We start from the raw sequence: 19,998 nt of genomic DNA, 5'->3' as shown, positions 1-19,998 counted from the left end.
CTAGGCAAACATAAAACGGAAACGAGTTTCCGTTACAGACGCAATTGCAGTTATACGCATGCATGGCAAAATAAAACTCGAACTCAAATAAAACATAAAAAAACAAGAAAAGAAGAAAAAAAGAAAAAAAGAAAAGAAAAGAAAAAAATATGGAGTGGCATCAGCTGGTGGCAGCAGGTAGAATACTATTGTATTTGTGGCAAGTACTCGTAGTAGCAGTGGCGCTTTGCGGAAACGTGATGCGCCTAACATTTTGTGGCTATTAACAGTGATGCTGCCGAAGTACAGCTACAGCGACATTGCTTTTTTTTTCCTATCCTTTCTTTATATATTTGTTTTTTATTTGTTATTTTGTGCAGCATGGCCATGTGTGTCAGTTAAACTTCTAAAATAGTTGCTGCAACATTCGGCTACATACGTCGTAGTGAAACAAAGTCAAAGTCGTTGCAAATGGCAAACAATCAGCAGCAAGAGTTTTTTGTTTTCTATACACTTTGTAGAACACATCAATACGAGTACGTGAGCCAGTACAATTCACTTGAAATTGAAATTTGATTATATGCAGTTGCATGGCCATTGAAGGTGAGCTCTTGAGGCGTGCAAATGTTGCAAGCCCACTTGAGAAGAAGTTGCAATAGAATGCAGTAAATTTTATTTGTTTGTTGTGGTTAAGTGTCTAGCTAAGGCAAACACTTAACAAGCTGTAAATGATACTAAAATAAGTGTATTATCAAAATCGTGTTGCACTTGAAGGTAATGCTCGTAAAAGAAGGTTTCTATAACACAAAAGATTAAAATAAAGAAAACAAGTGTAGAAGAATCTCTAGTTTGAGCGAAATCGAATTTATGTTATACTTGCCCTAACCACTATTTATTCGTACCCCCACGATTTCTTCCCATATACAGTACGTTCCAAAGTTATTGACATACCACCATGGTTTTTTATAAAAATGTAGCTTATATATATATATATATATATATATATATAATTGGCGCGTACACCCTTTTTTGGGTGTTTGGCCGAGCTCCTCCTCCTAGTTGTGGTGTGCGTCTTGATGTTGTTCCACAAATGGAGGAACCTACAGTTTCAAGCCGACTCCGAACGGTAGATATTTTTATGAGGAGCTTTTTCATGGCAGAAATACACTCGGAGACTTGCCATTGCCTGCCGAGGGGCGACCGCTATTAGGAAAATGTTTTTCTTAATTTTGGTTTTTCACCGAGATTCGAACCGACGTTCTCTCTGTGAATTGCGAATGGTAGCCACGCACCAACCCATTCGGCTACGGCGGCCGCGCTCATACTACTATAAAAACCATACAATGCAAGGTTTCAAAATTTTTAGAAAAATCTTCAAAATTTTACAAAATTCCTTCAAAACTTTCAACTTTTTAAGCAGATTTTTTTTAATTATTCCGGGTACGCAGTTCAATAGCCTATTGAATTTTACAGAGTGCAAATTTCAAGTGACTACAAAAGATTATTGATTTTTGGCGAATTCTTTGTTGTATGTGTCTGTCTCTCTTATGTTTACCTCCAAATGACGCACTGGAATGATGCACTGAATTTTGATTACAGCAAAAATCATAACAATCGTTCAATCGTAATTCACCAATATTCGCCGTTGGCTGTCAATTTTACGCAGCGTCGGCACTTTATTCTTAATTTTGTGATTCGAAAAATTTTGCAGCACATCTGCAGCGGCGTGTTGGCATTTTTATGCATTATTGCACATTTATATTGCCCTGATACTATTAACATTTCGGATGTGTCCTTGATGCGATTTTATGACCAAAATTTTATTATAATTCAATCATTGAAAGGCGCATAAATTATGTGAACTGGCGACGTATTGATTTGTGTTCTTCTTGATTGATAATTAAACATTCATTATTTTCGCATGTAGAAATTTGCAGCTCGTAAAAGTGGTCGGCGGCAATATACCATCAAACTGAAACTGGGTATTAAGGAAATAAAAACCAAAATTGTTTCATTGCTTACAACTTAATTGAACTTCATTTGAAAATTGTCACCAATTTTGTTTAACACATCACTAAAGCAAGGCGGAATCTATTAAAGGGGATAGCACTTGAGCAACAATAACAGTTAGGCACATATTTTTTTGTGTTTTGTAAAAGTAATTCTTAATGTCCGAATTTTCTTCGGAATGTAAACAAAGAAACACAGCAGCCACTAAGCAGCAGGTCACTTTGACTATCGCAAAAACAGCTGCTCTAATGCCATTACCCTGAATGAATTCGCCTTGCACTAAGATGTTCGATTCATAAGGAAATTGTGAAGTGTTATCGAAGAACAATTACATCGCTAGTTCAAGCAAAAGCTGAATAAAGCACTTTTCAACTACGTACGTGAAAAAATTTAATTTGTTAAGAATTTGCGAAAAAATGGCCTTGAAATAGTTGCTAGCATTTACCCATTTATATAATTAGTTAACTTTTAAAATGCTCATTGACTTGTAAGCATCGAAATTTGCCACAATTTATTTGCTAATTTGCAAATGTGCGGGGATTTCGGTGAAAAAAAAAAAAACAAAAAAAGTGGAAATCTATTCTATTAGCACTACTCTCCGGCATGGCACCACCTAGAACTTGTTAATTCACAATTCAAACATGCGCAGCCATACAAATTTGTGATAAATTATGAAAACAAGGCATGTTTTCTTGCTAAGCTGAAAGACATGCGTAGAATGCGCAATTGGGTGAAGCTTGGCTGCCGTTCCAAGTTTGAGAGACTTGCGTTGCTGCTAAGCATTAAATAGCAAAAACAAAAATTAAATAAAATAATTGTGATGCAAACGGCAACATAATTTCTTAGAAATCTTCAGAAGCCGAATACATATTAACAAATAAATAAAAACAATAAAAAAATATAAATATTTGAACAAATTCACAAATTTTATTTTTGCCCCTATTTTTTAAGCCGTACTTCTGAGCAGAACTAATTTTGTCCTCGTTAAACTCGTACCCATTTTAACACTTTTTTATATTTTTAATTTTGGTTGTGTAATTTACTTTAGGAATTCTTATACCCATTTACCTCTCTATTCCCAAGCTAAGTCGAAACATTTTTTTTGATTTTTTTACTTAAATTTCTTGTGCATTTGGTCACTAATTTTATTGACTAAAATTCAATAGGTTAGATTAATGGGTGTTTTTATATTAAAAAGGAAGTATAACCAATGTCTTTGCTACTCCAGAGTTACTTTTGATTGAAAAATATCTTTTTCGTAGCTCTTGTCCCTTGGGGGTGACACACCAAAAGTGGAAAATATTAGTTTGGGGAAAAATGAATTAATTATTGTATTTTTGCGCAAAATTTTTGCGCAGATGGCTTAAAACTATGATTTTATGGTCGAACTGGCGATGCTACGACTACTAAAATGCCGGTCAACTTCGATTATTTCTGTGATTTAATCGACAGTATCGAGCTTTTCTTTAACATCAAAAATGCCCGAAACGGAATCAACGAAACCATTTACAATTTCAGCGACCTGGCTTGCATTTTCGCCTTTATCAAAGAAAAACCGTAAAATGTACCGAATTTTCTCCTGTTGACTTCCATTGTTAACACTCTGTAACTAAAAGCTGAATCGAACAAACATAAACCAGGGGATATTTTTAGTGCGAAATGTCACCTCGACAACGAGCATAAACTTTAAATTGTTTGATCGATATTTTACGAGATATGGATCACTGCAGCCATCTACCGAAAAGTAATGTATTTGTTTCCCCCAAACAAATATTTACATAGTCGAAACTTAACCCTGTTGCCTACATCACGAAAACTATTGGAAGAAACTTTCACAGCGTGCCACTTTCACAAGATAAGTTTAAATTCTTTAAGGAAAAATTTATCTTTCGTAATCGGAGACCTCACAGGGCCTTGCCTAGTAGGGAAAGAGGTAAACATGTTGATATGCTTTATCAAATCTGCTGCAGGATGACGAGAAGAAGACAGAATTTCTCTTGTTTCCAGTTACTGTAGAACAATGCGTTGAAGCTTGCAGCGGTACATCAGAAAACGTTTTTTTAGATACTCTAAATCAGGTAGTAGAGGAAGAGAAAGACCTTCTCTGCGTTGGAAAGATCTGGTGGGGAAGGGCTTAGCTTAATTTGGTAAAAGAAACGACTGGCGCGCTTTGTTGAACTCTGCCAAAATTGCTTGATATATATTGATTTAAAAAGTCGGATGAAATTCAGCAGACATAAGAGATACCGGTTTGTTCAGCAAATTGGGGACTAGCTAGTCAATGAATGCGGGGCAAGCAAACGAATCGAACTAAAACTTTTTCCTATGCGTGCAGCTATCTTTGTGATAACCAGTGTTACTTTGGATTGAGTAGGTGATTGAGTAGTGAAGTCCGCGTCTCGACGCATGGCGCAGAAGCTTGAACCATAAAAACTCCTAATGCGACGGCTCTTGGATTGTTCGAGATAAAGCTATTGCGTAGGCAACGGGGAATGCCAAATTTCGAAGGCGTAGGAACAATTAGAGCTATAAGAGATGCACGTAGACATGGACATAGGGTAGCAAATGAGGTTTCAGCGGCTTCGCTGGCTAAGTCAGGTCGTAGGTATGGAGATAAATCCACCACCGGCGCTGGAAGTATTCGATGCGGTACCAGCTGGTGGTAGAAAAACTGTAATACGTTTTATCAAAGCCCAACGGATTAGATAGTTTGGGCGCGTTCTGCGCATAACGAAAAACAGCAAAATGCCAAGAAAACTTTTTTTTAACACCGATTGAAGGAAGAAAAAGAGGGCGCCCTCGAAATAGATGTTTAGATGACGTCGAATCAGATCTTCAGGAAATGAAGGCACACAACTGGAGAGATGAAGCCATGGATAGAATAAAGTGGAGAAAATTTGTTGATGAAGATTTGGTCCACCGCGGATTGTGTAGCTAAGAAGAAGTAGGAATGCGCTGCCGCACGTTTACACCCACGTATGGAGAATCACTAAGTTGAGTATAAAAAATGGAATTCCATGGATAGATAGCGAGAAAGCAATGTACGGTATAAAATATGAAACCAACTCTTAGCCCGCATATTAGCAGCCAGGTGTTGCATAAAATAAATTATTGCTCTATTGCACTCAACCCCAGATAGACAAGGAAATAAAGTAAGTTACAAAAAAAAGCAGCTATCAAAGGCCCTAGAAGTTAAAACGCACACACACACATACATATGTATGTAAGTAACCATGTTTATGTACGCCGCAGTCAGTGGTGACACGTTAAATGGTAAATGAAATACATTTTTAAGCTATCCAAGATATGCCAACCTGAGGTTATGGATACTTGCAAATGCCGGTAGCTGTGTACATATATGTGTATGTACATACATACATGCTGGAAAGGCGGTGGCTAAAAATTCAATTTTGCAATTTTAGCAACGACGCGATAAAAGGAAAAGGCTTTTAAACCGAGTAACAGTCAAAAGTTTGACCCCACCATAATTCCACAAATGTGGCGGGCCATTGTGAAATATGGCAGACAGCTTATTGTTGTAAGTTTATTGTAAAGGCACAATCGCATTGTTGTCGGACGCGCGTGTGGGCGTATTATTGACCATTTTGCACGAGCACAATTGCCGCTATGAAAAAAGTGCAAGTGGAAATGGCATGAAAAGAAAAATACGCTCATGCACAGCTACGTACATATGAGTCCATTGGACTGAGGTGGCATTGCCACCACTGACGCGACATTTTGGCAGTTGGAGCTGCTGCCAGTGGCCGAAGCACGAACGAGCGCAACAATTGTAATGCGTTTTATGGCACATACGGAAAAAACCGCCATCATACTTTGTATAACGGCGATAAGATATTGCGTTTATAGACAAATATTTTAAATTATTTATTTATTTTAAGGATTAAGGAAAAACAGAAATTGAGTTGTCTGTGTGTGTGCGTTGCAATAGAAGTGAAATATAAATTCAAAGCTATCAGCGCGTGGGCCTACAAACCGACTAACTAGCACACATGTGCACTTACATACATACATACACGCATATGTGATAACGTACGAGGCTCCATGTGCCTCCAACTTTGAAAACCGCCGACCGTCGAACTGTTTGCCATCGCATTTGGTTTTTTTTGTTTTTTTTTTGTGTTTTTATTTACCACCACCAGCAATCACACGAAGTGCACACGCACGCCACATTGACAGTCGTTAAGATTTATTGCCGGCTATAAGCAAATTTGCGCAAATCTAACTCAAACGAAAATAAATTAAATAGCTGAACTTTTAAATTACTTAGGCAAAGTACTGTAAGCGTAGAAAATTAATATAACCCGCAGTCAATAAATCATTGGTGGCTTCACGTTTAATTATATACATACACATTCATCCACACACACATGCATATGAACTTGTATACACGCATGCGAAATAGAAAAATGCTCAAATGACAGGCCGCACTGCGTAGTTTTGGTACTCCTTAAGGAAATCTCACGTTTAAATGTAGAGTGCAAATGACCAAACCCAGTTAAAAATTCCAAAAACAAAAAAAGGAAAAATTTTGCAAATAAAACAGCCAAAAATAAGTAAATCACACGTTTTTGTGGCGGTTGTCAAAGGCGTGAATTCTGTCTGTCATTTGAGTTGCGAAAGTAAACCGGTAAAGCAGTCACTGTTATAGTTTTGGTCACTCGTTAGAGATGTGTGTATGTGTGTGTGTGTGTGCTTTGAAAAATTATAAAAAATTACATCCGCGCTCGCTGTGCCACATGCGGCGCAACATATCGGCAAATATATATATTTATTATAATAAATTCAAAGTTAACGTCTTGGTGCGACGTTTTTTCCGCCTCTTTTTAGGCGTCATTTCGAATATGCGGATATACCTACGTTGGCGTACTGCTGGGATTTTTGTTCCAGTATCATACTTAGTATCATTGCAATTGGAATTAATTTGTAAGCATGCGGCTGCGAGTATGACAGGCGTGTGGCTTGAATATTGACGCAATACTTTGACAAATATACTCGTACCGAAAATTATGTAAAATGCCAATTAAGCAATTTGAAGTAATATGAAGTCGAGTTTTAGCAAATACCCGTAGTTGCTGTGAAGCACTGAACGATTGCCTAGTATTGGATTGGGGAGGGAGGGGAATTAATGACAAGTGAGTCTGTTATTAGTTAAATTGTTGCTCAAAAAGTTATAGCTGGCCTGCCGAGAATTGGAAATTGGAATCAGGAAAATCAGGAAATCAGAATCTTGGTTATTAGTAAAGCATATTTGAAGTTATAAGAAAAAAGGGGACACTATTAAAGTGATGATTAGAGAATGAAGCCAAATGAAGTGTTGCTTAGAGGGGAGTGGATTAGGTGGCATTAGAAGGAAACTATTTTGAGACGTTCAAGACTTATAACGAGTAGCTCAGTCATCTTTGGAGCCGCTCTAATAATATGAAACAAAAAGAAAAAAAACGACGCCGTTTTGACATTAGAGTGTTTCAGTCAACCTTTTTTTTGTTTTTTGTGCTTTTTTTATCGGGACAATTAGCAAGTACAACATTCATACAACATTAAGTTCACTGCACTGCACTCAGGTTTCCTTTTTAATTTTATTTATAACTACCCGACCTCCGCAGACATCTGAGTAGATCTTGTGGTGCGAAGGAGCCAAGGTGATCGCTACTTAACACATCAGTGGCAAAAACCTCAAGTCTGAATCGAGTGAAGGCCGGGCAGACGCACAGAATGTAGTCCGCCGTCTCATCTTCCTCTCCACATGCTAGGCAAAGTGCACTGTCTGAGATGCCTACACTTTCCATGTGGTTCGCCCATAGAAAGAGGTCTGCCATCAGTGTAACCAGCTGCTTACAGTCCCTTCTGCTTAATGACAGAAGGAACTGCGACAGTCGCTCGGACATGACAGGTAACACCAGTTTTGTCCATCTGCAGCATCTCCCAGCCTGCCAAGCTCGCTTGTAGCTTGAAGTAACTCGTTTGCTAATAGCTTGATGGCTGCAGAAGAGAGTGGCAAAAGGGAGTGGCAGAACGGGCTGCGGGCCAAAGAAGTTGCCCTCAGAGCCCATTCGAGCTAAAGAGTCAGAGGTCTCGTTACCCGTGATACCTACGTGTCCCGGGACACATGTTAGCATCAGGATATTATGTCTACCGACATAGTTCAGCCTGGATTTACAGGACTCAACTACCCTTGAAGTGGTTGGAGGGCTGTCTAAGGCCATGAGCGCAGCTTTGCTGTCACTGCAGACACATACAGATCCTTTGGCTACCTCATATACCTCCCTAATGAAATGAAATAAAAAGGAAATAGAAAGGAAGAAGACAAATTCAAAACCAGCGTTTAGAGAGAAACGAATACGAATGAGATGATTTTAAGAGAAGAATAAAATAAACTGAAATAAAAAGAAAGTAAAAAAGATGTTAATATAGTTGTATGGTGGGGTTTGGAATTTTCCTCAAGAGGTGAGCTCATGAGCTACGCAATCACGTTAAGCTGAACGCTTTCAGCGTTGAAAGCTTTCGGACAGTGTCGAATAATCTTCAGCAAAACATGGATTGTGAGGCCGGCTGAGACCGGATAATAACATTTTGGATATACAAAGTATTAGTCAGACCAATAACACTATGTGAGATTTGCTATGCTTGGATTTAATGATCCAAGAGAAAGCAACGCATGCAAATCGTTTTCTGTTGGACTGTGGCACGAGTGTCAGAGAGTTGCTTAAAAGCTTGTCCGAGTAGTAGCTGTTTTTGTCAACTTAGGAAAAACGGTACCTAGAATCTCGTTTGAAAGAAAGCACATCGCTAGCTTTCCTACAACAGATCAATGGAGAGATCCAGCCACTTTCTTCGGAAGCTCAGTAAAAACTTTCTTTACCGATCGCTCGAATATTAAAAAAGCTGCTGGAGTTGAATGGCATAACTTCGGATGCTAACTGATTTAGATATATAGATTTTCTTTAACGCCGTTCGGCAATCTCCAGAATCGGGAGGTATATTTTAGGGTGGTGGGAATTGAGTGTCGTTTAGAATTTCCCTCAATAAATAGCTAAGATTCATAAAAGAGGGTAGGAAGTTTGAAAGGGATCTAGAATTAATTCAATAGTAGCCGCGGGAAAATTTACTCGACCAAGGAACCCCCAAATCAATGGGTTCTAGATTTGCATTGACTACATTTCAGAGTATTTCTAATACTTCTCCAAGCTTGAACTGATTTTCAGCAACAAATACATTGAATGCCTATCCCCAGGGATGGAATGTTTTCAAACTTCTGGAATTCTGGAATTCTCTGATAAAACAGTGCTGGAGTGAAGGTATAATATGAGATTTTAATATTCGGCTTGTCATGCAAAAAGTAGAGATAAGAATAATTAAAATAAAATAATACTTTTAGATATTGGGTGCGTCTTGGAGACTCCATAGGTTAAGCCGTTATAGTTATATAGAGAGTTGACTCGGGAGGTCCAACCGAAATCTAGAAATAAAATTTTAGGTGCTGATAATCTAAAAGTACCTGCAGCTGATTTTTTAGAGCTTTTTATCGGGTGTTTTTTAAGAACTTGAGAGCTTAAATAATAATACTAAACAGAAATATTGATGTAATATAGATATTTTTTATTTATTATAATCTGGTAAATAATTTGATGGTATGTATTTTTGGAATATGATATCCGACATATGTCCATGGTTGATTTCTTACTACTTTTTCCAATAAATTTGCTGTATTTTGTCAATAGAGGCAGGCTAATCACCTATCCAGCCAGAAAGTAAAACAGATTAACGAAACCAACACAAGACTGATTCTTGTCGAGGCCCTATGCTCCCGAGTGAAGTAAACAAGGAAAAAAATGGTGTCAATGGTGACTTGAATATTGCAATAAACCGACTGTTAAGCCGCTATATGGCAAGTTGCGTCGTCTTGTTCGAATCAATTGCCATCGATGTTTAGCTGAATAATTTTTAGAAACAAAAATTCAATACGGCTCAATACGCTCGCCATTCGCCGTAATGGCAGCTGCTTAGTCAAATAAGTAATGAGCGATGATGCCGCCAGTTTTCTATGAACTTCCTGCACAAATTTACTTTTTTGAAAATAAATTTCTGCTATTTGGAATCGTTGTTCTGGAATTAAGCGATTCATGATGACTTGATAAACTTTAATGAACAGAAATGTTAATACAGTTTGCCACTAACAGCTGTCAAACTATAGTTATCCATATCGAGAGTTCTTATGCAGCTAAAAGAAGAAACACCTGATACTACACAACGACGTGGTTGAAACGGTCTGGTATTAATATTGAGGGGAATATTTGAATGGAAACTATAGAAAGTGCGTTAAGAAGTCAGAAACGATTTTTTTTTAATTTACAAATCAGTGAAAGGTGAGATATAGCTTCTATACTGAATACAACAAAATAAAGAGAAAATATCCGGAAATTTCCAGGTTATTGAGACTAAAGAAAAACAACAATTAAATTCCATAAAAAGAACAATTAAATTCATCGAGAAGCCTTTAAAATATTCTACTTGCAACTGCTTCACCATCACCCATAACAGCCACACACCTGGAGTTAAATACATTTTAATTTGACCCGCTTGAAGTTTAGAATGTTTGCAGGGAAAAAAGTAGAATTAATGACAGCAATCACGCATGTTCTTAATTGCGTACGCGTAAATTAATTAAGAAACAGCAGCAGCAGCGCAGTGAACCAATCAAGCGGTGTTGTAATAAAACAGCTGGCCACTGGGTGGATTTTAGCAGCGGCAAAACATGAACTGCATATATGAAAAAAAAAATTAAATTTATTTAAAGAATTTGTGCCAGAAAGAGACACTAACACAAAAAGTTTATTTTATATACATATTTAGGTAGGCATAAATGCACGAGCAAGTTTAGTAAAAATTGCTAGCCGACAACAACTTTGCTTGTAAATTGTGAAACTTCTAAACGTCTAGACACCCAGATTAAAAAAAAAAAGAAATAAATATATATGAAAAATGAAAAAATAACAAGCAATCGGCTTTTCAATTTGTCTGCAAATAACTACTCTAAGCGACATCAGCAGAAGTTTCGCAATGCAACTTTTAATGGTCAACCCAAAAATGTTGCTCATCATCAGCAGCAACAACTAAGTAAATACTTCACAGTTCTTATGCTCTAACTGACACACAACAACTGCAGTTGGCTCGTTGGCCAACTCGTCTGTGACTTTGATTTTGCGTAAGTTGTACAGTTGCGCATCTTCTAGCAAGATTTATCGGTCATTGTAAGTGTGTGTGTGTGTGTGGGTAAGTGGCACTCGCATGCTACGAAGATGTCTTAAGTAGGTGGCCCAGTCAGCCGAGCATGACCAACCAAACAACTGTTGCAAGCGAGAGTGATGCGCTACTGCTTGATTGTGCTACTGCCGCTGCCGCCGCCGCCGCTCGAAATGACCTTCAATTAATGTTGGAGCTTTTTCTTATTTATTTTTTAATTTTATTTTTATTTTACTACCATTTGCTTAATTGTGTCTTCATTTGGCTGTTAAAGTTATTGAAACCAACAGAGCCATTGCAAATTAGCCATATTTAGTAATGCTTTTATTACGAAATATGTATTTTAATGATTAATTTTGTAAAATGTGACTGACAAATCGACAATTCGAATAAACGTCTCCGGTGTATTTAGGCAATCATCGAAAGTTGATTTGCCTGATAAATATAATAATTATGCAATTTATTGACAGTTTTGTGTGACTTCAACATGTTCTTTAGGGTAGTTAGTTTAGAGAATCAGTCAGTGAACAAGTGGAACGCATGACAGAGTGCAAAATTCTTGTATTAATTGGCTTTATGAAAATCAAATTTGGTCTTTTGTATGGCAGGTAGATGAGTGTGCGGTAGATACTCTATATCAAGTGTACGCGCTCTATGCTATAACTTTTTCGTTCATCCATCGCACGATTCTTAACAGGCTTATGAAAAATACTTGTTTATTTAGCGCGCGTTTTTAATTTAAAAGGGAGCTCTTTTTAAGATCAGGCAGCCATTGAAGGAATACAAAGAAAAAGTCGCCTTAAAGCTAAGATTAACTCCTCGCACTCAGAAAGTTAAAAGGTAGAATATTTATGGAAGGTAGCAAAGCCTGAGGGGTCTAGATTTTCACAACTTGAACAAGTCAAATACTACTAAGCTGTAATAATGTAAATTTCAAACATTAAAGAAGTGATTTGGTTCAAAACACAGACAGCACTGCAGGACAAAATATGTTTAATGCTATGCTCGATTTGGAAAAAATTTGAAAAGTGTGGCGTAAGAATGATAGAGTAAGAGATTGTGCCTTCTCAACATGTAACTCCTCCTCCTTTGTTAGTTTTGCTCATTTGGTATGTATTGAAAAGGTAACTGACTTTAAACTTGTCAAAATCGCGAAAAATAAAATAACTGTTTTGGGGAAGCGCCACCTATAGTATTCAGTTCGCCTTGAGTGTGACCAATATCAGGCCCTTAATCGGCTCTCAGCGAATTTGACAGAATCAGCTGATGACCTGACGCAACAGGGGTTATGAATCGGTTTGTGTACGAAAAAACAGAGGTCGTGTTGGTGACATACAAAAAAACAAACGCAGTCTACACTTGTGTTGCTTCGTTGTCGTCATGAGGAGCGTGTGAAATGAGCGGGCAGAATTCTGCTGCCGAATCCCTCATGACGTGGTGACCGAAGTTATTCGCTCGATTTTGTTTTCCCCCACAGCTAAATGCCAAACCTCCTAATCTATCATCTTTGTATATCCCCCCACCACGTAATTTGCTCTCTCGCTAGTAATTCACTTTCTCATTCGTAATTAACTTCCCAATTACCATTCAAATTACGCAATTCGCTATAGAAAATGTTGGGAGCGAATTACCTCATTTGTAAGACAAACCGTTGCATTCACCTAATTTTGATCGGAAATTTATCGAAATGAGCTTGCCAAGCAAGATACCGAATTGTCTTCTGACAAACTACTCATTCACTCGGCAAATATTGTAGCCGAATAAGGCGCTGAAAGCGATAGCGCCTCAAACGCTTATTATAAAGTTCTAGCTTTATTACTCGAGCGCTAAAAAATTAAGCAAAGTCTTTTTTTTTGCATAATCGTATTTTATTTTTACAAAATTGTAGCTCATATAAATCCAATTTAAAATGTTATACAAAAAATAGAAAAATGCCACAAACTTTCCATTCTAAGTAAACTAGTGAAAGCATTGTAAAAGAGATGGCAACGCAGGCCAAATAGTTGTCCTATTTATTTGGTATAAATGAAATATTTAAAGAATAAATCATAATGAGGAGCAAAGGGTAACAATGTTCTTGCGGAGCCTCACCGAACAAAGGAAACACTTGTAATAATAAAGAAAGCAAGCGATTTGGAACGAACCAGCGACGTTAAAAGGGATGGAAAAATATGTTAGAAAGTTGAACTGACCGATCTAAGCTCCACTCAATTTTGATTCACGTTTAAACGCCAATCCGCGGCATCGGACGCTAACAACACGCATTTAATTCATACACTTTCAACTGAATTAAAATTTCTCGATTACTTAAGTTTCCTTATAATTCTTAGTTTCATTTAAAGAACAGCCTAATTAAATCATTAACTACATAAATTGCTCGAATTCAATAAATAAATTTAAAAAAATTGCTATACACAGCCACGCCGAGTACACCTAATCGACCGCAAGCGTAATAAATTTTGGTCAGAACAACGTTTTGCCAATGCCATGAGTTGCGCGCAGCGAGTTACGCATGCGAGAATTTTTAAGTAACAGCAGTAACTTAATGGGCGTATGCCATTTTTCACAATTGCAATTAATTAGAAAATGCGAGTATGAACAAATTGACAAAGTTGACCAAGTAATTAAATGATGAAATAGAAAGACAAAAAAAAAAAAAACAAAGCACATGCAGTTAAATTTTTAAACGAGTTATCGACATTAATGCGTTGCTGTGTTGCAATCACGCGTCAAACTATTTGTTCAACGTCCAACGCATAAATGCGTACAAACAATCACTTTATCAAATGTTAATAAATCAAAAAAAAAAAAAATTACAGGCAAATAAAAAATGTGTGAAAAAATAAAAATATAAAAAATAAAATGAATTGCAACTCAAACGGTAGCACGAAAATCGTTTGGAAGGTAAGCAGCTTGTTGGCGGTACGGTACAGCTGCCACATGCGGCATAACGAGATTTGCAAAAATAAAAATGTATTTATCTGCCACATTTTTCACACTTCTATTTTTTATTGTTTTTTTTTTATTGCAGCATAAGATAACAGTGTTATTAGTGTTTCGATGGCGTAATATTTGGCAGTTGACAACAAAGTTGACAATAAGGCGTTAAGATAGGAAAGAAAAAATAATCAGAAGTCTTATCGGAGTACTAGCAAACGTGGTATTTAAAATTTAAAAAACGTGATAAAAGTATTTATATGCCATTTTGGAAATAAAAAAAAATTACGGACAAGCACTTAAACGATCAAAGTAGTTTAATGTATCATAATTTTCCGTGGCGTGCAATTTGTTTAAGGAGCTTTATCACTAAAATTTATTTACCAGCAGAATAGTTAAAGCAGAAAAGAGTAATAATTTTTACTAATTTTTAGATTTTTGATGGCTTACGTAAACATTTGAACTGCTATAAAATTTCATTAGGCTGGCAACACTGTCAATTATGTTAACCAACAGCAGCTATTAGTATATGCAAAATGACGCTAAAATTGACCGCAAATCAGCGTTGTAATAACTCAAGCACAAAATGAGTTTAATACAGCCAAGTGAAAATTGTAAGCAAAAAAAAAATATTTTTAATAGCATTTGTTTTATAATATTTTTTTTTATAAATATTTTTTCATAGTATTTTTTTATAATATTTTTTTAATAATATTTTTTTAATAATATTTTTTTATAAATATTTTTTCATGTTTGAATAATATTTTTTCATAATATTTGTTTTATAAAAAGTTTTTATAATATTTTTTTAATAATATTTTTTTATAATATTTTTTTAATAATATTTTTTTGATAATATTTTTTTTATAAATATTTTTTAATAATATTTTTTTAATAATACTTTTATTTTTATTTTATTTTTTATTGATCACAAATATTTTCAATTTTCAAAAAATTCACTTGTTGCCCATTAAAATGCCGTTTTTTCATTTGAAGTCAACGTGTATTGATGGCTTAACGTTTGTATGTCCCCTATTGATTTATCGATTTAATTTATCGATTTCAGTGCAAGCATACACAATTTTTCGCCTCTAACTGCCTTCCAAGCCTTGCAAGTGTTTCTTACTAACATTTTTCTTTGTTATCCAAGGAGTTCATCGACAGCGCCAATGCTATCAGTTTATCGGCAACATATAATTTGTAAGTAGCTGAATTAAACTATATTTCTTTTTCATTGCTTACAGTTAGCAATTATTTATTTCGATTTTTCTGTGCACTACTTAACTTTAAGTGGTTTTATATTCTTTGTTTTTTTTTTTTGGTTTGCAAGTGGCGCGTAAGTTGTTAAATCATAATTCGCAATTTAAACGAATATGAAAATGAAAAAATAAAAACAACCATGAAATTTATGATTTTCGTATTAAATTATTTGTACATTAATTAGCTTTTACAATCAATGGAAAAATTAATTCCTTGTACATATGGCGTATAAGTTGCGGTAAGGAAATGGAGCGACTGCGAATTTTGGAAGATACAGGGCACCGCTAAAAATTTAGAAGTTTAAAAGTTTGCCGGCGAGGGAGGTACCAGTTGTTTTGAAATCATTGTTTTATACTTAGTTCTAATATGTTTACAGTTGCGACTGGAATAAATCGGTCTATTATAGGGAAACCTTATAAAAAGCAATACCGGAAAAGCGTTAGATCATGGAGAGCTTCAGATTACTGTAACATTTTCCAACGCGGGATTTATGGAATACAGATGGCTACTATGCTGGTAAGCATGGTTCACGTCAATTTTTCTAAACTCGCCTCTCTTGCAGACAGATTAGTTGCGATCTATACCCGAAAATAGATAAAAACCAACTAGAAATGTGTCCGAGCATATCCAAGATTACTACCTCTTTGAAAACGTCAAAAGCGAACATCCACGGGGCACTGGGCTATTGGTCATTTGAGCGCAAGAATACGTAAACCTGTATAATGATATTTTTAAAAGCTTTTAGAGTTGAGAAAGGGGCAGAGCGATTCTGTACTACTCTTGTGAACGCGTGTTCTCCGAATGTTAGAGCGAAAAGTCCTATGTCAGTCGTCACTCACCGCTGAAGAAGAAACCACCGAAAAACCACATAAGCTTTCGAAGTCATCGACTTAGCTACAACACTACGTAGATTAGTCTATACACCGGATAAAGTTAGAAATTTTATTTGAGCAGAAAAACGGTTGACTTTGTTCTTTATTTGCTGCTGTACTGCTACTAAGGTACATTAGTGCCGTTAGTGTTAGTAGAATAGTCAAATTTAATCTGTTATTTTGGCGCGTCATGTTTTAAATTTTTTGTACAATTTTTTTTAGTATAAGGAAAGAAAAACTTAATACATCTTTCAAGTGTGGTGAATTGCACATATTATAGTTAATCAGCTCAATTGAAAGATTATTAATATACTTATAATATATAGAGCTATTACTTACCCTCGAAATAATGATGCCAGCAATGCTGATACGTATCCTTGGACCTTTCAGCAAACGATAGCGCAGATCAACGCCATTCCAGAATGAAATGAAGTAACGCTTCACCTGAAATGAAAAAAAAATGAAAGAAATAAAAAGAAAAAAATTAGCAAAAAACGATAAACGCTGCACCTTCTAGCACAAAAATGCAGAAATGAAAAGCAAAAATTTAGAAGATGGCAAAAAGTGATAAAAAGAAATAAATGTGCAAACTATAAAACTGCGGTTAGAAAATCTTGTTTTTTACGACAACACGCTTCGATTGAGAATCTGCCTTTAAGAATACAAAAAAAAAAAAACCAAAAATTAAAAAACAAAATCGCACGTTCGTTCACTGAAAGATATATCTCCAAAGCTGATGCTAAGCGTGCGTGGCTGGCTTAGTGCAGTTGGCTGACAAGTGTCGACAGAATAGCCAGCTAGATTTGATTTATGAAAACGCGATAGTAAAATACATATATGTCTGTGGGAGTTGGTCCAATAAAATTTATGGCATGACGGCGTAAGTTGAAGAGATGTTAAGCAAATAAAGTAAGAAATTCCGATGCATGTGCCAAAGAAGCCGATTAAATGATTGACTTCTTGGAAACGGATGCTATCAAAAGCAATGAAGCCGAAGCGAAGTGCATGCTTAGGGAGTGGAAAAGAGGCGTGTGAGAATGTGCGGTAGATAAATAGTGTAATTGATAATTTTAAATAGTAAGAAAATAATTATGCGACGGACTATGAGTGTGCCAAATTGGACTTAAGCATGCAAACTCCACATTTTCCAGTGAATCCTATTCTTTTCTATAACGTAAACTCATTCTAATTCAGCATAATTCGTTTTCAAGACTTCGGCGCTGTAAGATTAGTAAGTAGTGCCACTAAAAATCGCTATTATTTCCAAAGATAAACTCTTAATTTGACCAAATTCTTCCACAAATGATTACTTCTAGTTTAGGAAAGATAAATTCACAGGTGACCATCTGTAGAAAATTTGGTGGATTCAGAACTCATTTGCAGCTCAATTTGTACGATTTTTCCATGGCGAGTGTACACTTGTATGTCTGTATTTTGGAGCTTACAGCCTGGAGCTTACTTGTTCATTTCACCTCGCTAGTTTCAAGGTATTCGAAGTGAATTATGTCACTTCCATCTAAACTAAGTGCCAACAGAGAGTGTGGCTACTTTCTAGGAAATCGATATAAGTTACATCGTATGCCTTCCAAATAAGAGTTAACTACCAACCACGTCTATTAACTAATAAATTCAGCTTGACTTGCTTCCGTCTCGCTTACCTGCGAGCACTTCATTTCGCTTGTGTCTTAATGTCTGGTGTGTTATGGTGAATTCAAGTTTTGTTCAAAGTTACGAAACTTTGCAAAAGGCTCAATTTAATGCATTCCATTTTTTTTTCAACTTTTTTGTTACTTTCACTTGCCGGTCAGCCATTACCATTTCGTGGTTTTTGTTATCCATTTGTGGAGGTGTCATCTTTTAGACGGAGGCTGGTTGCTCATCATTAAAAATCTTACTACGTGGGCAGTTAACTTTAGTATTATAGCTAAAACTTTTATAGCTGAAATTACAATTACATTTTTCCTTTCATCGTTTATTTTATGTTCTAAAGCAGGAATATAATGGCCAAGTAATGTAGAACTTTAGTTTTAAATTTTTTCTTTCGGGAATTCTAAATTTGTTCACAACTTTCGAAATTGTACAGAGTGACGCAGATGCCTAAAAGTTTGGCAGCAATTAACTGATAACTCAATTCGCCTTGACATGAGTTGCTGTCTTGGCTGAATGCTTTTCTATCAATCAGCAGTTATATTTCCTTATTAAATTTTACAAAAAAAGTTCCCTCTCATGTTTCCTGTCAGAAAAACTTACCTGTAAATTATCTCCACCATGCAACCGATAGCCATCATAGTCGATGATTACCAACACCTCAGGATAGATGATGTAGGGCACTTGGCGTTTATTGCGTGTATTTGTGGCTTCCGCTGACAATGTCTCCATTTCATCGTCCAGTTCCTCTAACGACGCTTCATCACCATCAAATGGCGCAGAGCGACGCTGGCGACGTTCAAGCTTTTCGCTAATATCCAAATCGTCGGGCTCCATAAAAGCTGCAACCAAGTAAGGCGAAGTTATTAAGATGGCATTAAAAATAACGAATGTGTAACATAAAGGTTAATTGACTTGCCGCTCGTGCAATTATGAGATAACTAAACTGTGTGCAATAATATTACAAAACAACAATAAAACAAACAAAACAAAAAAATTGACAGGAGGAATGAAGTACTGTGGCACATATTACCGTTATAGGTTCATCAGTAAAGTAACTTGAAACTTTTGGCGGGTTTTCTGTTTTATTCACTGCTGAAATTATTTGCGAAAATTTCCGTATTTTCGGTAGTCGAACTTATAATGAACTATAACCGTTAAGGCGCCACTTAAAAAATACAAAGGCAATGCATTTTTCTTTCAACCATCTTAAAGTGTAATAATGTAATAAAAATATCGTTTAATGCAAAATTTAGCAATGCACCTCATTGCACTAGCAACGTGAACTTATTGGTAATTATGGCACTCATAAAAATTTTAGCAGTTCATTAGCTTGCGTATAATTGCGAACAAAATATGCCAGAAGTTTATAAATATTTTTTATATTTTTAATTCTTAATTTTTTGGTTTGTAACTGATGAGTTACAGACAATTTTTTTTGGTAGTTTTATTTTGAAAGACATAAAAAGGCAGTTGAATTGCCTCAGCATGCCAGCTGAAGGTTGTCTGCGGCTATGCGCTTTGTAATCTATGAAATCAGTGACTTTTCAGTTTTATGCGACAAAAAAAAATTAAAAAATAAATCAATTAAAAAATAAGACTAAAATAAAAAAAAAATAAATAAAAAAATAAAACTAAAATAAAAAAAGAAAGTAAAAAATAAAACAAAGCAAATCACTACACTGAGTTTCTCTATTTTTATGAACTATGAAAAGCCAATTTTTAAATGCATTGCCAAGTGTTCTATATTTGCATGAGCTTATTTGTATTAGTTATATGTATATATATTTTTAGCATACTGTTTGCTTTCCATGATTTCTACTTTTCATGATTCTACTCACCAAAATCGCTCAAATGTTCTAGTGGCTGCGCTTCACGTTTGTACACGACATGATGTGCTGCGTCTGGATTTGGGCTGAGCTCATGCGGCAGCGGTTTTATTACCATCTCATGGCCAATGCTGCCCTCCTGCAAGAAGAAAAAGTGTGGAATTATTTAGTGAATATATAGGAAAGGGGAGAAAAAAGCCAGA

The 19,998-nt window shown here is 35.9% G+C and overlaps 1 protein-coding gene across 6 annotated transcripts in view; it reads right to left on the bottom strand.

Moving 5' to 3' along the window:
• The window catches only part of LOC129243634 (A disintegrin and metalloproteinase with thrombospondin motifs like), a 236,910-nt gene that overhangs the window by 31,251 nt on the left and 185,661 nt on the right, over window positions 1-19,998 (bottom strand). For all 6 annotated transcript variants that reach the window (XM_054880807.1, XM_054880809.1, XM_054880806.1 and 3 more), the window contains exons 6-8: window positions 19,808-19,934; window positions 18,570-18,808; window positions 16,659-16,763 (exon numbers count right to left, since the gene is read on the bottom strand). In XM_054880807.1, the coding sequence (XP_054736782.1) occupies window positions 16,659-16,763; window positions 18,570-18,808; window positions 19,808-19,934 (471 nt within the window). The remainder of the gene's footprint in view (window positions 1-16,658; window positions 16,764-18,569; window positions 18,809-19,807; window positions 19,935-19,998) is intronic.

Source organism: Anastrepha obliqua, chromosome 4 (assembly GCF_027943255.1).
Source record: "Anastrepha obliqua isolate idAnaObli1 chromosome 4, idAnaObli1_1.0, whole genome shotgun sequence".
NCBI classification, from domain to species: domain Eukaryota; kingdom Metazoa; phylum Arthropoda; class Insecta; order Diptera; family Tephritidae; genus Anastrepha; species Anastrepha obliqua.
The sequence above is the reverse complement of the archived record's forward strand: the minus strand, read 5'-3'. Positions and strand labels throughout refer to the sequence as shown.